The 16,158-nt window shown below is 44.5% G+C and overlaps 1 protein-coding gene across 3 annotated transcripts in view; it reads left to right on the top strand.

The window, feature by feature from the left end:
* The window catches only part of arnt2 (aryl-hydrocarbon receptor nuclear translocator 2), a 379,980-nt gene that overhangs the window by 232,063 nt on the left and 131,759 nt on the right, over positions 1-16,158 (top strand). For all 3 annotated transcript variants that reach the window (XM_038814349.1, XM_038814347.1, XM_038814350.1), the window contains one exon: positions 15,935-16,069. In XM_038814349.1, the coding sequence (XP_038670277.1) occupies positions 15,935-16,069 (135 nt within the window). The remainder of the gene's footprint in view (positions 1-15,934; positions 16,070-16,158) is intronic.

Genomic DNA, 16,158 nt, shown 5'->3' with positions numbered 1-16,158 from the left:
GGACAAGAACCCGGAGCTATGCGGGTCATATAGGCCGATCTCACTGCTTAATGTGGACGCCAAGTTGCTGGCCAAAGTTTTGGCCTCCAGGGTTGAAGATTGTGAGCCGGACATGATTATGGAGGATCAAACCGGGTTTGTCAAGGGCAGGCAGTTGGTGTCCAATATAAGAAAGCTGCTCAATGTGATTATGATGCCCCCAGAGAGTAGGGAGGTTGAGGGAGTTGTGGCCATGGATGCGGAGAAGGTGTTCGACTGGGTGGAGTGGGACTATTTATGAGAGGTGCTGGGACGATTTGGGTTCGGTAGGGGCGTTATCGACTCGGTTAGGCTGTTGTACCAGGCCCCAGAGGCTAGTGTAAAGACGAATAGGACGACCTCAGACTATTTTAGACTGTATCGGGGGACAAGACAGGGATGCCCCTTCTCCCCACTGCTGTTGGCGTTAGCTGTAGAGCCGCTGGCAATTGCTCTGAGAGCTTCAAGGGCTGGAAGGGGCTGGTTCGGGGGGCGGTGGAACATAGGGTCTCGCTGTACGCGGACGACCTGCTCTTATACGTATCAGATCCAGGGGCGTGGATGGGTGAAATTATGGCGATTTTGGGGGAATGTGGCCGGTTTTTGGGGTATAAACTGAATATGACAAAGAGCGAGATGTTTGTAGTCCAGGCGAGGGGTCAGGAGGATCGGCTGGGGGTGCTGCTGTTTAGGTTAGTGGGGGACAGTTTCAGGTACTTAGCGATACAAGTGGCGCTCAACTGGGGACACAAGTTGAACTTGTCCCGGTTGGTTGAACAGATGAGGGCGAGTTTCGGAGATGGGATGCGCTGCTGCTGTCGCTGGCTGGGAGAATGCAGACGGTCAAAATTACGGTCATACCGAGATTTTTATTTGTATTTCAATGTCTCCCAATTTTCATCCCGCGGTCCTTTTATAAGAGGGTTAACAAAATCTTCCTGAGCTTTGTGTGGGTGGGTAAGTCCCCGCGAGTGAAGAAAGTGATGCTCGAGCGGAATCGGGGGAGGGGGGGCTTGCCCTGCTGAATTTCAGTAATTTCTACTGGGCGGCTAACATAGCCATGATAAGGAAGTGGGTGGTGGGGGCAGGGTGGGTTTGGGAGCGGATGGAGGCAGCTTCATGTCGGGGCACCAGTTTGCGGGCGTTGATAACGGCACCTGTGCCTTTCCCGCCGGCGAGCTGCTCCACCAGCCCCGTGGTGGTGGCGGCCTTGAGGATCTGGGGTCAGTGGAGGAGGTACATTGGAGCAGTGGGAGCATCGGTCTGGTCCCCAATATGTGACAACCACCGGTTTGCCCCAGGGAGCTTGGATGGGGGGTTTCGAGCATGGCAAAGGGCGGGAATTGAGAGGATGGGGGACCTGTTCTTAGAGGGGAGCTTCCCTAGCTTTAGAGCGCCGGAGGAGAAGTTTGGGCTGGCAAGGTGGAACAAAATTAGATATTTACAGGTGCAGGACTTTCTGCGCAGGCAGGTATCATCCTTCCCACTCCTGCCACTAAGGGGGATCCAGTATTGGCTAGTGTCTAGGGGATGGGTGGGAGAGGGGAACGTCTCAGACATCTACAAAGAACTTATGGCGCGGTGGAGACGCAGACCGAGGAACTGAAGCGTAAGTGGAAGGAAGAGCTTGGTGGTGAGATGAAGAATGGCTTATGGGCGGATGCGTTGAGCAGAGACAACGCGACCGCAACATGCACCAGGCTCAGCTTGATCCAATTCAAGGTGGTCCACCGGGCTCACATGACAGTGGCCCAGATGAGTAGATTCTTTGGGGTGGAGGACAGGTGTGTAAAATGTGCGGGAGGACCAGCGAACCATGTCCACATGTTCTAGGCGTGTCCAAAACTTAGGGGATATTGGCAGGGGTTTGCGGACGTCACGTCCAGAGTATTGAAAACAAGGGTGGTAATGAGTCCCGAGGTGGCGATTTTCGGGGTGTCGGAAGACCCGGGAATCCAGGAGGAGAAAGAGGCAGATGTTCTGGCCGTTGCTTCCCTGGTAGCCCGGAGACGGATACTGCTAGCTTGGAGGGACTCAAAGCCCCCGAAGTCGGAGACCTGGTTAACCGACATGTCGAGCTTTCTCACCCTAGAGAAGATTAAGTCTGCCTTGAGAGGGTCACTGTTAGGGTTCGCCGGAGGTGGCAACCATTCATCGACTTCTTTGCGGAGAATTAATCATCAGCGGGAGGGGCGGGCAGTTGGGAGGGGGGGTTAGGGTAGCGTAGAACCCATTGGTAGCGTATGGGTAGTGTAGAACCCAAGATTAATTAAGGCGGGTCTTAGAGGGATGGGAGTCGGTGATTGCACTATGTTTATTGTTCTTTGTACATTGTTTTTATACTGTTGCTGTTTGTAATGCCAAAAGTACCTCATTAAAATTGGTTATTAAAAAAAATTAGTTCCTCGGATGAGGGTTAGCCTATGATGAGAGATAGAGCAGATTGGACCTATACCCTCTGGAATTTTGAAGAATGATAGATAAGCACATTTCGATTCTCAGTTGTTTGCTGAGAGGTTGATTCACCTCACTGGAGTCTAGAACTAGGGGGCATGGTCTCACTGAGATGCAGAGAAATGTCTACACTTCGAGTTATGAATCGTTGGAATTCTCTAACCTAGAGAGCTCTGGGTGTTTTGTCGATGTGTATATTCAAAGTTGAGATTGATCTTTGGACTCCAGAAGAATCCAGGATGTAGGTATTGGACAGGAAAGTGGAATGGTGAAGTCCAAGATCATTGATGGTCTTTGTGAATAGTGGAGTAGACTCAAAGGACCCGTATAGCCTACTCGTGCTCTTATTTCTTATCTTAATCAAATGGAGGCAAGAGGTAAAAACGAATGTGCCAATGTATTGCACTTTTTAAAATGATATTAAACTGCAACAAATCAAACTCACAAGCCCAGTGACAGTGATATTGAATATTTGTTTTCCCTCTCCTGGTTGAGTAGAAAATTCCGATACTGTAAGGGAGGGAGCAATGTGGGAAAAGACTAATACCAAATTCAACACCATGTTTCATAGGTAGACATGTTAAATTGGGCGGGACCACAACTTGGACGGAATAGATTCATATGATTTTTGACAATACTATACAGAAGAAGCAAGTATGTGCTTCTCTACTCCCCATTCAACTTAGGCCATGGTTAGCAATAACTGGGCTGTTGTTAGTGATTGCTAGGGGACAGGATGAGAAACTTTTCCATTTCAAATAACAGAAAGGATTGGATAAATGGTTAGCACTGTTGCTTCACAGCACCAGGGTCCCAGGTTCGATTCCCAACTTGGGTCACTGTCTGTGCGAGTCTGCATGTTCTCCCCGTGTCTGCGTGGATTTCCTCCGGGTGCTCCGGTTTCCTCCCACAAGTCCTGAAAGCTGTGCTTGTTAGGTGAATTGGACATTCTGATTTCTCCCTCTGTGTACCCGAACAGGTGCCGGAATGTGGCGACTAGGGGCTTTTCACAGTAACTTCATTGCAGTGTTAATGTAAGCCTACTTGTGACAATAAAGATTATTATTATTATTAAATGTTTTCTGAGAGGCACTGGGCCTTCACATCGAAAGGAAAACGATTAATAACCAAATAACAAAAGTAAATTTTGGTCACCTGTGAAACAAATGGGAAATCTTTTGTTTTGTAACTATCTGTGTGCTGTACCCTTAATATGTCACAAGACAGTGCTGTCTAAATGGTTTTGTTTTAATGCTGTTTTCACAGTTGCAGATTGTCTTTCCTGATATTTTTCAAGGTTTGTTGTTTTCAAAATGTTGAGGTTCTCAGATGTGGTTAATTCTAAATTAGAAACAGAATCTGAAATTCAATACCAGGCAACTTTCCAAAACTCCAAGAATTGTTTTATTCTGCAACTCATTAACATGAGTGAGTAACTCCAATGGTTTCAGCATCACATTTTAAGCTGTAATGTTTTCAGCTTTGTACTATTAGAAGTAGCAAATTTCTAATCTAGAATTATGCAGCACAAATACACTCAGCCCATCATACCTGTGTAAGCTCTTTGAAGGATCTATCTAATGAGTCCAACTCCTGTTCTCTTTCCCCAGAGCCCTGCAAATTCTCCTTCTCAATAGTCAGTATGGTTTTGTGAGGGGCAGGTCATGCCTCACCAGCCTCATTGAATTCTTTGAGGATGTGGTGAGACACATTGATGAAGGTCGGTTAGTGGATGTGGTGTATATGGATTTCAGTAAGGCATTTTATCAGGTTCCCTATGGTAGGCTCATTCAGAAAGTTAGGGTGCATGGGATACAGGGAAATTTGGCTGTTTGGATACAGAATTGGCTGGCCGAAAGAAGACAGCGAATGGTAGTGGATGGAAAGTATTCCGTCTGGAGGTCGGTGGCCAATGGTGTCCCACAAGGATCTGTTCTGGGACCTCTGCTCTTTGTGGTTTTTATAAATGACTTGGATGAGGAAGTGGAAGGGTGGGTTAGTAAATTTGTCGATGACACAAAGGTTGGTGGAGTTGTAGATAGTGTTGAGGGTTATTTCAGGTTACAACAGGACATTGACAGGATGCAGAACTGGGCTGAGAAGTGGCAGATGGAGTTCAACCTTGATAAATGTGAAGTGATACATTTTGGAAGGTCGAATTTGAATGCTGAATACAGGGTTAAAGGCAGTATTCTTGGAAATGTGGAGGAACAGAGGGATCTTGGGGTCCACGTACATAGATCCCTCAAGGTTGCCACCCAGGTTGAAAGAGTTGTTAAGAAGGCGTCTGGTGTGTTGGCTTTCATTAACAGGGGGATTGAGTTTACGAGCCGTGAGGTTTTGCTGCAGCTTTATAAAACTCTAGTTAGACCACACTTGGAATATTGTGTCCAGTTCCCGTCGCCTCATTATAGGAAGCATGTGGATGCTTTGGTGAGGGTACAGAGGAGATTTACCAGGATGCTGCCTGGACTGGAAGGCATGTCTTATGAAGAAAGGGTTGTGGTAGCTAGGGCTTTTCTCACTGGAGCGAAGAAGGCAGAGAGGTGACTTGATAGACGTGTACAAGGTGATGCGAGGCATGGATAGAGTGGATAGCCAGAGACTATCCACGAGGGGACATAACATTAAGGTGATTGGAGGAAGGTATGGGGGAGATGTCAGAGGTAGGTTCTTTACACAGAGAGTGGTGGGTGTGTGGAATGCACTGCCAGCAGAGGTGGTGGAGTCAGAGTCATTAGGGACATTTAAGCGACTCTTAGACAGGCACATGGATAGCAGTAAATTGAAGGGCTGTAGGTTAGGTTGATCTTAGATTAGGATAAATGGTCGGCACAACATCGTGGGCTGAAGGGCCTGTACTGTTCTATGTTCTAATTAGGGGTGGGATTCTCCTGTCCCCCAGCCACATGTTTCTCGGTGGCACGCCATTCGCTGATGGCTGGATTATTTTTTTCCCGCCACCAATCAATGGGATTTCCCATTAATGACACCCCGCGCTGCCAGGAAACCCGGGAGCGGGGGTGCGCTGCCAGCGGGAAAAGAGAATCCGATGACCAGAGAATTCTGGCTCAGATGTTCACTTCCATTTATAACATTACCATTGGATCTGTTTCCACTCGCTGCTTGGGAATTGCATCCCTGATCATAATTCACTGAGTAAGAAAGATTTCTCCTCATTCTTTTCAAAGAGGTTGATCAATTTTTTCTGGACCTGTGTTTGTGAACTCTCAGGTTTTCCCATTCCAGCACAACTGTTAATAATTTATATTGTCTCTCCTTCTATCCCTTCCAAAATGTGTCACTTAAGATTTATCTCCATTAAATTTAATCTGTCTGCCTATGTCCTCCCGAAGTGTTAGACTTCCTCACAGTTTCCTATGTTTCAAAGCTTTGTAACATGTGACAAGGCCATTGCATTTCATGAGAGGCCTCGTGGAAGTGCGACACTCGAGACGTCTTGCGATATTCATCCGAACCTCATGAAATGTCGTGATTTGGTTCTCGACCTCGCTCCAGGCCATTGGAAACCCTTGGGTGGTCGGAGCAGGGCAGGGTAGCCCCTTGGCTCTCCCTCTGGCATCAGATCACCTTGGCACTGTCAGCCTGGCACCTTGGCCACCCTGACTTGGTGCCCAGTTGGCACTGGCATGGTGCCCGGGTGGCAGTGCTAGGATGCACCCCCAAGCCCCAACTCACTGAGGGGGCTCCGCAGGCCCCACCACATCCCTTCAGCAGCCGTGCAAGGCACCTCTGGCCCAATCGATGCTGGACGGAAATTGCCAGCTTGGCACCTTGAAAGTACCAACCTGTTCCAGCTAGCAGTGCCACCTGGGCACCTTGGCAGTCCAAGACTGGAACCCAGGTGATACTGCCAAGGTGCCTGGGTGGCATCAGCAGTGCCAGGGAGCCACCCTGCCCAAAGGGCGAGCACCTGGGGGCCTCCGATCCCCTGGGAGACCCCCACGTGTCCTGTTCCTTCTTGCCTCCGTTTGTGGAGACCAGGGCTGAACTGGGCTCGCCCAAGGTCTCCAAGTCGAAGGAGACAGATCCCAACACCTCAGGAAACTGCATATTAGAGTGAGACTTGCCAAAGTGATCCTGCCCACAATGGCAGGATTCAAATTGCAACGTCTTGCGAGATCACGTTAGATCTTGCGAGGTGTTGAGAGCTGAGTAGATCCTGGGAGCGCTGCAATAAGCTGCTTTTCGGGCACAGTGTTATTGCCGTTCAATCGCAGTCATTCAATTGCGCCCCCCAATTGTGGGCTTGACCAGGGAGAAACTCCCCAAGGCCCAAAAAAACTACTAAGTGCGGTTGAAGGGGTGTGGACATCACCCAAAAATGCCGTTGAGAAACTCCCCGTAATTCGCCCAATGGAGCAAGACTGAAAAATGTTTTGGTTGAATTGCGCCTTATATATTTGCACTTAATATATAATTAATATATATATTAAAAAGAACAGTGATCCTGTTACCAACCCTTGGAGGACATCACTGTTTACTTCTTTGAGTCTAAAATACAACCATTCAGCACTGTCTCCTAAGCTATTTTGGATCGATGCTCAAACTGCATTTCCAACCTTCCATTTTACTAACAAGCTTATTATGTGGAACTTTATCAATTACCTTCTGAAACCTTGGGGAGGTAACAAGGAAGTTAGACAAAGGAAAACCTGTGGATGTGATTTATTTAGATGTCCAGAAGGTCTTTGACAAAGTGCTGCATAGGAGACTGTTAAATAAGTTCAGAGCCCATGGTATTAAGGGTAAGATCCTGGTATGGATAGAGGATTGGCTGACAGGCAGAAGGCAGAGAGTGGGGACAAAGGGGTCTTTTTCATGATGGCAGCCGGTGACTAGTGGTGTGCTTCAGGGGTCTGCTGGGACCACAACTTTTCACAGCGTACATTAATGATCTGGAAGAAGGAACTCAAGGCACTGTTGCTAAGTTTGCCGATGATACAATTGTGGGCTTGACCAGGGAGAAACTCAAGGCCCGAGGCCCAAAAAACTACTAAGTGTGGTTGAACAGGGGTGTGGATCTCAACCAGAAAAGTCCCTCTGTAGAGAGACAGGTAGTATTGAGGAAGCAGGGGGGCTGTAGAAGGTTTTGGACAGGCTAGGAGAATGGGCAATGAAGTGCCAGACGAAATACAACGTGGAAAAGTGTGAAGTTATGCACTTTGGAAGGAGGAATGGTGGCATAGACTATTTTCTAAATGGGGAAATGCTTAAGAAATTAGAAGCACAAAGGGACTTGGGAGTCCTTGTTCACAGTTCTCTTAAGGTTAACGTGCAGGTTCAGTTGGCAGCTAAGAAGGCAAATGCAATGTTAGCATTCATGTTGAGAGGGCTGGAATACAAGACCAAGGATGTACTTCTGAGGCTGTATAAGGCTCTGGTCAGACCCCATTTGGAGTATTGTGAGCAGTTTTGAGCCTGTATCTAAGGAAGGATGTGCTGGCCTTGGAAAGGGTCCAGAGGAGGTTTACAAGAATGATTCCTGGAATGAAGAGCTTGTCGTATGAGGAACGGTTGAGGACTCTGGGTCTGTACTTGTTGGAGTTTAGAAGGATGAGGGGGGATCTTATTGAAGCTTACAGGATACTGCGAGGCATAGAACATAGAACATTACAGCGCAGTACAAGCCCTTCGGCCCACAATGTTGCACCGTCCTGTGAATCCCTTCTAAAGTCCCTCTACACTATTCCCTTATCGTCCATATGCCTATCCAATGACCATTTGAATGCGTTTAGTGTTGGCGAGTCCACTACTGTTGCAGGCAGGGCATTCCACACCCTTACTACTCTCTGAGTAAAGAACCTACCTCTGACATCTGTCCTATATCTATCACCCCTCACTTTAAAGCTATGTACCCTCGTGCTGGACATCACCATCCGAGGAAAAAGGCTCTCGATGTCCACCCTATCTAATCCTCTGATCATCTTGTATGCCTCAATTAAGTCCCCTCTTAACCTTCTTCTCTCTAACGAAAACAGCCTCAAGTCCTTCAGCCTTTCCTCATATGATCTTCGCTCCATACCAGGGTAGAGTGGACGTGGCGAGGATGTTTACACTTGTCAGAAAAACTAGAACCAGAGGACACAATCTCAGACTAAAGTGACGATCCTTTAAAACAGAGATGAGGAGGAATTTCTTCAGCCAGAGGGTAGTGAATCTGTGGAACACTTTGCCGTAGAAGGCTGTGGAGGCCAAAGCACTGAGTGTCTTTAAGACAGAGATAGATAGGTTCTTGATTAATAAGGGGATCAGGGGTTATGGGGAGAAGGCAGGAGAATGGGGAAGAGAAAATATGAGCCATGTTTGAATGGTGGAGCAGACACGATGGGCCGAGGGTCCTAATTCTGCTCCTATGTCTTGTGGCCTTAAGGTCTAACTCCATAAATAGGTATCCCACATCAAAGAAAGAAAGTGGTAAAAGCAAACATGGCCACTAAGAGAGAGGCAGTTCCAAAACTGCCGAATATAAGCTTAATGATTTTAGCGCAGGTATTTATGCTGGAAGTGCAGTGGAGGCTGCTTTCAATTGCCTGAATCTATTGGGATTTTTGTATGTCCAACAGTTGACTTTATTTAAAAAAGGAAGAAAAATGATATCTGGGTTTCCAATGGACAAACCAGATCCTAACTTCCCAAGAACTATTTAACAGTCACTCTTCCCAATTCAGTGGGACCTGACCCAGTTTTCAAAACACTCTACTCTTTCCAGCTTCCCAACTCAGTTGCAAACATTTCTGTCACTACAAATCCCTAAGTTCTTTACCCCACAACTATGACAATTCTGCCCCTCATCACTAGCTCTCTGGGGTCGGTTAGCTAAGTTGACCTGTCTTCTCAACCTCACCCCTCACCTGAGGTGTGGTGACCCTCAGGTTAAATCACCACCAGTCAGCTCTCTCTCAAAGGGGAGAGCAGCCTACGATCCTCTGGGACTTCGATTACTTTAATTTTTATTTCATTTCACTAGCTCTCTTCAATTCAACCTAAAGACCTTCTCATCACCCCCACAGTTCAAGATGGCACAATTTCTCCCTTGCCTGGTTAATGCCATGACTCTCCTCTTGCCCTTCCCATCGCTTTCAAGTGCTGTGCTGGGATTTTCCTGTCCCCATGAGGTGCTGCTCCTCACCACTTCACGTTTTCTGCTGTAGTGGAAAGTTTTCTGCTGTAGTGGAAAGTAATTCATACTGCGGCACAGGCCAGGAATTTTTATCTTGCAAGAATTCCTGCTATTAGTACCCGATAGCATGCGACCACGGAAAACTGCAGCAAATGGGAGTTTGGAAGATTGCTTATTAAAGATGGGGAAGAACCTGAGGAACATTCCCCCAAAGTGCAGGTTGTCCACTTCTAATACACATAGTAAACTTGAATGAAATTGTCCTTTTAATGTCCTAACCTATTAGGGTCTGCACTGAGTTAAATTTTCAATTGCAATAGACCATGGTTGTGGTAGGCAAACACATGCCATGCATAATCCAGTGTTAATTGGTGCCTTTTTTAATAGTAAGAAGTCTTACAACACCAGGTTAAAGTCCAACAGGTTTGTTTCAAACACGAGCTTTCGGAGCACGGCTCCTTCTTCAGGTGAAGGAGCCGTGCTCCGAAAGCTCGTGTTTGAAACAAACCTGTTGGACTTTAACCTGGTGTTGTAAGACTTCTTACTGTGCTCACCCCAGTCCAACGCCGGCATCTCCACATCATGGCGGCCTTTTTTAATATACTTTTGTAATTTGTATTAAGTATTGGTGGAGAAAGAGATACACCATTGAAGCTTTTCATCTTGCACTCAGCAGGACAGATGTCCGAATACCAAATGGATGGAATTGGCATGGCATCCCCTCTAAGTCCACCTCTCGCTAACAGTTTTGTTTGTTTCCACGGAAACCCTTTTCAATTGAATGACGACTCGCCTCCTATCCCTTGCTTATTTCTGATACATAGACGATATAGTTTCTATATTTGAATTTCCAGCTGCATTAAGAATTTCCTTACACACCTTATGGGCTCCGTCCCACGCTCAAGTTCACCTTTGAAATGGAGTAGTCAATAAACTCACTTTTCTTGATGTGATAGCTGAGAAATACCCTGATGAATAAGTTCTCCGTTTATGGCAAACCTATCTTTATTGGTCACTGTATGTTTTGGGATTCCTACAGCTCCACTCAACCTCTTATGTAAAGGCTGAGCATTTGCTAACTATGTAAGCTTGATGCCAAAATAGGGCTTGTCAAAACTTTCCTGCAAGATAATGACTCCCCCTGCTTGGATTGTTGCTCATTGTATGTCACGCTAACTCATGAATGGGTCTAAAGCCCACCTTTGATTGTGAAAAGTGGCCAGTCTGCCTCAAATTACTCTGGGGTAAGGTTCTCAAAATTTGAGCGGTGGATAAAGCTAGCCGTTTCAATCTGCTACTATGCAGTAACCACACGAGTGGTAGTCTTCATCAAAAAGATGCTGCTGTCAAGCCAAACGACGTTCTGTTTACCACACAAATGAGTAATGTGGTATAATGTGTGATGTGGTATATGGATTTTAGTGCCAGTGTGATGCCAGTGACAATGGACTGTATCCAACAACTAGTCCCTTGTCTTATTGCAATAAGCAGAATATTAACCATACTCAACTAGCTGATGCGTGCAAAACTCAGAACATTGTATCCTGCACTAAAGTTTGCACTTGGGCAACACATGTGAACAATCCAAATATATACCTTGATCAATCCGAGTCAACCTGTACTTTTTGAATTTAAATAAATGCTTTGGGGTAACTATTCCTTGGTGCATTCTAGATGACAGCACTGTCCAATCATAGTCCACTTGCCAACCAATCAGCGCCCTGTTTCTTTGAAATCTGGTTGTTTTGCATGGCCTGATGAATACAGGATGAAAAGCTTTGACAGCATGTCTGTTTTTTCAGCAAGTTCTGTACTACCAAGTAACTAATTTCCATTAAGAATCTCATGTAACATTATTAAGTTTATTTATATTGACATTGTTGTTCTCAGTCTCTGCAGTTTGTACGTGTTATCCTGCATGTTATACAACATTGTGCTTTGATAACGTTTTGCACTCTCTGTTTTAATTAAACCTCCAGTGGTACAGGTTGCTGCTAGTGATGTATTTAGATAAAACCCCTAAGCTCCAAAGTTTGCTCAATTATTTTCAGGTATGAAATGCAGCCATGCCATGTGCCTTTAATCTCCTTTTTTAAAAGACTTTTTGACCTGTAACACAGCTGCCAGTTGAGATTTTTACTAACTTATTGTGGGTCTATAATAGCACTTAAATTGAAAAGGAATCCAGGAAAAGCAAAATCAGATGTATTAATTAACTTTTGGATGGCCCTAAAGACACAACTATGCAATCTGAATGTCCTGTACATGAAGTGACTATGAAATTCCTTGTTGAACAAGAAATAACTATTTTTGATGAAAGCAATCTTTTTCTTCTCCAACCAATTTTAATTTACTTTTGCCCTTCCAATTCTGCTCTGATGTTACACATCAATCCTAGCTCAAGACTCTCGCCAGGGTCTCTGCTGATGCTTTCCTAGAGCTAGTCTCTCAGAGGTATAATAAAGCACCCTGAGGTGGACCTGGTGAATAATTAAATTTCTTAAATAATATTTTCTGAGTTTATTTCTCTTCTCTCCTGGAGAGTAGTCCTATAGGTGCCAGAGTCTTGCCTGAGTTCCTGTTTCTAGAATGTAAGTCCAGGCAGCAAGTATTGATAGCCAAGTCCAATCCTCGCATTAACAACAACTGTATGAGCATATTTTTCCAACAGCATCACTGGATAGCACCAGGAAGCTTGGTTGGTTTATTTCATAGAATAATAGAATCTACAGTGCAAAAGGAGGCCGTTCAGCCCATCGAGTCTGCATCGGCCCTTGGAAAGAGCACCCTACTTAAGCCAATGCCTCCACCCTATCCCCGTAATCCGGTAACCCCACCTAACTTTTTGGACACTGAGGGGCAATGTAGCACGGCCAATCCACCTAACCTGCACATCTTTGGACTGGGAAGGAAACTGGAGCACCCAGAGAAAACCCATGCAGACACGAAGAGCAAATGCAAACTCCACACAGACAGTCACCCTAGGCCGGAATTGAACCTGGGTCCCTGGAGCTGTGAGGCAGCAGTGCTAACCACAATGCCGGCCATATCTTCCATAGTCCTGGAATTCTAAGGCTCCTCCCTTTTAGCCCTAACTGAGGCCAAGACTAGAACCTGCTATGATCCTCGCCCGTATCTCAGGACATGGAGAGAGCTCTGGTTAGGGACCAGTAACGTTTTGTTTAAAGTAGATATAGGTTGAGATTTACGACGCCTACTTTTGGAATAAAGCCAAAGCATTCCATGGGTTTTGAACAAACAAAATAAACTTTACTGGACAAGTTCAGCAATATGAAACAATTTACAACCATTGCACTCTGAACATTCAGAGAAAATATGAGTTATATGCAGATTAACAGACAAACTCTCACACAATACTACCAAATAAATGACGGGTGCAACCAAGACTGGAATTTCTCAAGAACTTACCCAGATGTCAGTAAACTCCCAAGTCAAGCAATCTCGTTGAAACTCTGTCTCATGGGGGATTCTCAGCTTAACCTTCGAAGATCACTCCTTGGAATTCTCTTCATGTTTTTCGCACTAAGGTGGCTTTAACAATGGCCCAACTCACATGGTTTAAGTTTTGCTTGCTGAGATTCCTTCTCCGTGGATTCCCGATACACTCAAACACTATTTTACAGGCTCAATTTCAGATTTATGGCCAGGCCACGCAAGAACACCACTGCTCCAAAGGAGTTCATCTGCTAACTGCAGCTCTTTCTTCAATTTGGAGCCTATTTCTTTGCGTCCTTCTTGTAACATATTTGATGGGACCTATTACTGTCCCTGTCCCTGTGACACTTGTTGACTCCAGACTGTCTCAAAATGACTGCTTTAAGAAGAGCTGTTCACTGAGCCTTGAACAGATCTGATGTCTATCAAAACACTTCCAGAGGATCCCACCCTTGCTACTAATGTAACAAGCTTGGAACATACTGTACCTTAAATATTACAAGCTCCACAGACTGCTAACTTAACACCAAGGGATATGAAGATCAACGTATTTCATGGAAAACCTAAGGCCATCCTAGTCTGTATGGTTCACTTAGTCATTGAAATTGTAATTTCTTTATAGAAACTGGATAGTCCACCCTATCCTTGTTGCATGGGTCATTAGTATATTGATATACTTCACGAATAAATGGCAGTTTTACATAGTGGAGTGTGTCTGCTATTATGTTCACTCATCCATGTTGAATAGAATCTTCACTAATTTTGACAATTTTAGAAATAGGTTTAGAAAGTAGCTTGTGTAGAGGTTGAAATAGATTGAAGGAAATCCCAAAAAGATACAAATCCATTCAGTGAGCTAACAATTCATTCACTACAAACTTACATAGAGAATTAAAGCATTTTGCAACTGTAGGAAGACAGTATTTTTGCAATACTTTCTTGTTCATAAGAATACCATTGGTTGAATCCAGTTGTCCCATTATGTTTGACAGTCATCCAGACTTGAAACATTAGCTCCCTTTTCTCTCCACAGATGCTGTCAGATTGTCCAGTATTTTCTGTTTTTGTTTCAGATTCCAGCAAAATTTGCTTTTATCTTCCATTATGTTAACTTACAACAGTAGAATGCTCTGTGTTGATACCAGTTGTCTGAGAATTGTCATGAAAGTAAACTGTATTTCTGTGCCCAAGTTACATTTGAAATTTCTTTCTTTTTTTGAGATAAATAAAGGTTATTGATTTGATATTTCTAAAATCAGTTTTTTTTTAAAATTCATCCAATTAATTACCTGCAGGTTCAGGCAAATAATGTATGGGAAACTAGTCATTTTGTAGCCAGTGCCCATTTCAAGCCTGCGCAGACCATTTGTATCACAGCTTAGGTCCACATTCTCACAACCTCACAATGGAATGCTTATCTTGACATTTCCAATTCCATCTCGTCTGTGGCTTATCTGGGTGAGTTTGCAAAATAGTGCTGACAGTTTCATGATTTATTGCCCACTAGTACTGCCCACACTAATTTCAAATAGGACTTAAATCATCAGAAAGAGATGACCAGGCTGGATTTGAAACTCCACACCAGCCAATTAATTATCAGTACAAAAAAGGTGAGAAGGTAAAGTACCTCTCTTTTCCCAATCCTTAACTTTTCCTTACTGGGCTTCCTGGTCTGGGCTTCCTGGACAAGTGACTGTTTCAGGAGCTCAGGATGCGAACCTGCACTTAATATTCTGCCAAATCTGACAAGCACAATTTTTCAACAGCACAGAAGTGCTTGCCATTCTGTTTTCCAGGACACAGGCGCATTTAGATTGTGTTTATTTTTGACAGTTGTTTACCAGAGCATCCATGAGGCAACACAGAAAACAACATTTCAGTAAAATTCTCTATGTGGCATTTGGTTTCTCAGTATCCTCCAAAGAAAAACCACAGTGGGAATCAAAGTGTATCTTGTGTCCTTAGATGCCTGTTTTTTAAGAATTTGGAGATGTCAGACGATAGTCTCCCTGGGACAGATTGTTTCTTGCCCACGAGGAATTAGACTCATGCAGCCAAAAGTGTCTCATAATAAGACGTTCATTGCAACATTGTGGGCTGGAGTCTAACGCATACCCCAGATGTGAAATCACAGTGCACTGCTCACCCCACTAATCAGTAAAGAGATTAAGTTGATTTTCTTTTGTTTTATTTGTTTCAAACACATGGGTACTTTATCCTGCTACCCTAATGTTTCTATTTTGGTTCTCTCTTTCTGCTCATCTTTATCCGGTGAGGGCATTAAGGGTTACAGAGCCAAGCTGCGTTGATGGAGGTAAGGTACAGATCAGCCACGATGGAATTGAATTGTGGAACATGATTGAATGGCGTCCTCATGTTTCTGGACTCCTCTCCAAGCAACCAGTTGCCCCTAGTTGGGAGGGTAGGAAAGCATGCAACAAATTAGACAAAGAAAACCAATTGGTTTCTAATACTGCTCCTTTGCATTGGCCAGCACGGAAAGGAGGAAAGTATTTAATTTGAAAAGTAATTTTGAGGTCATCCACCTCAAGTCTAATGTTAAAAACTTAGATTAATTCCTCTACCTAGCAGGACAAATTGTGAAATTATTTTTTTTGTTTTGATCTGTCGTTTTTGCGACTCCCTTTTCTGAAAGCTGATGACAATCATTGCATTATCAGTAACTGTATTGTGCTTTGGACACCTTTTCCCTTGGTACCAAACAGGAGATGTCTGAGTTATATGATTAAAGTAGGCTGAATGCACAGTGGTACCTGCATGAAAGCCAAGACAATAAAAACATTTTGCCTTTTAATTTAGAATTCCTCCTGTATCACATTTAATTCCGATATATTTTCTAAGGTAACCAGCTCACCAGTGTGTATGGATATGAATGGACTCGCAATCCCCACAGAATTTCTGTCCAGACACAATTCGGATGGACTTTTTACGTTTGTGGATCATAGATGCATCACCGTCATTGGTTATCAACCACAGGTTAGTTCCGGTGCTCATATGTTTGCCGTCTTGTTTAAGGCTCGTCTCTCCTTATCAATAGAAGGACTTTTCTCGGTGTTAGTGTAACA

This window comes from Scyliorhinus canicula, chromosome 12 (genome assembly GCF_902713615.1).
Source record: "Scyliorhinus canicula chromosome 12, sScyCan1.1, whole genome shotgun sequence".
Taxonomy (NCBI): domain Eukaryota; kingdom Metazoa; phylum Chordata; class Chondrichthyes; order Carcharhiniformes; family Scyliorhinidae; genus Scyliorhinus; species Scyliorhinus canicula.
Note: the sequence above shows the minus strand (reverse complement) of the source record. Positions and strands in the feature narration are given on the sequence as shown.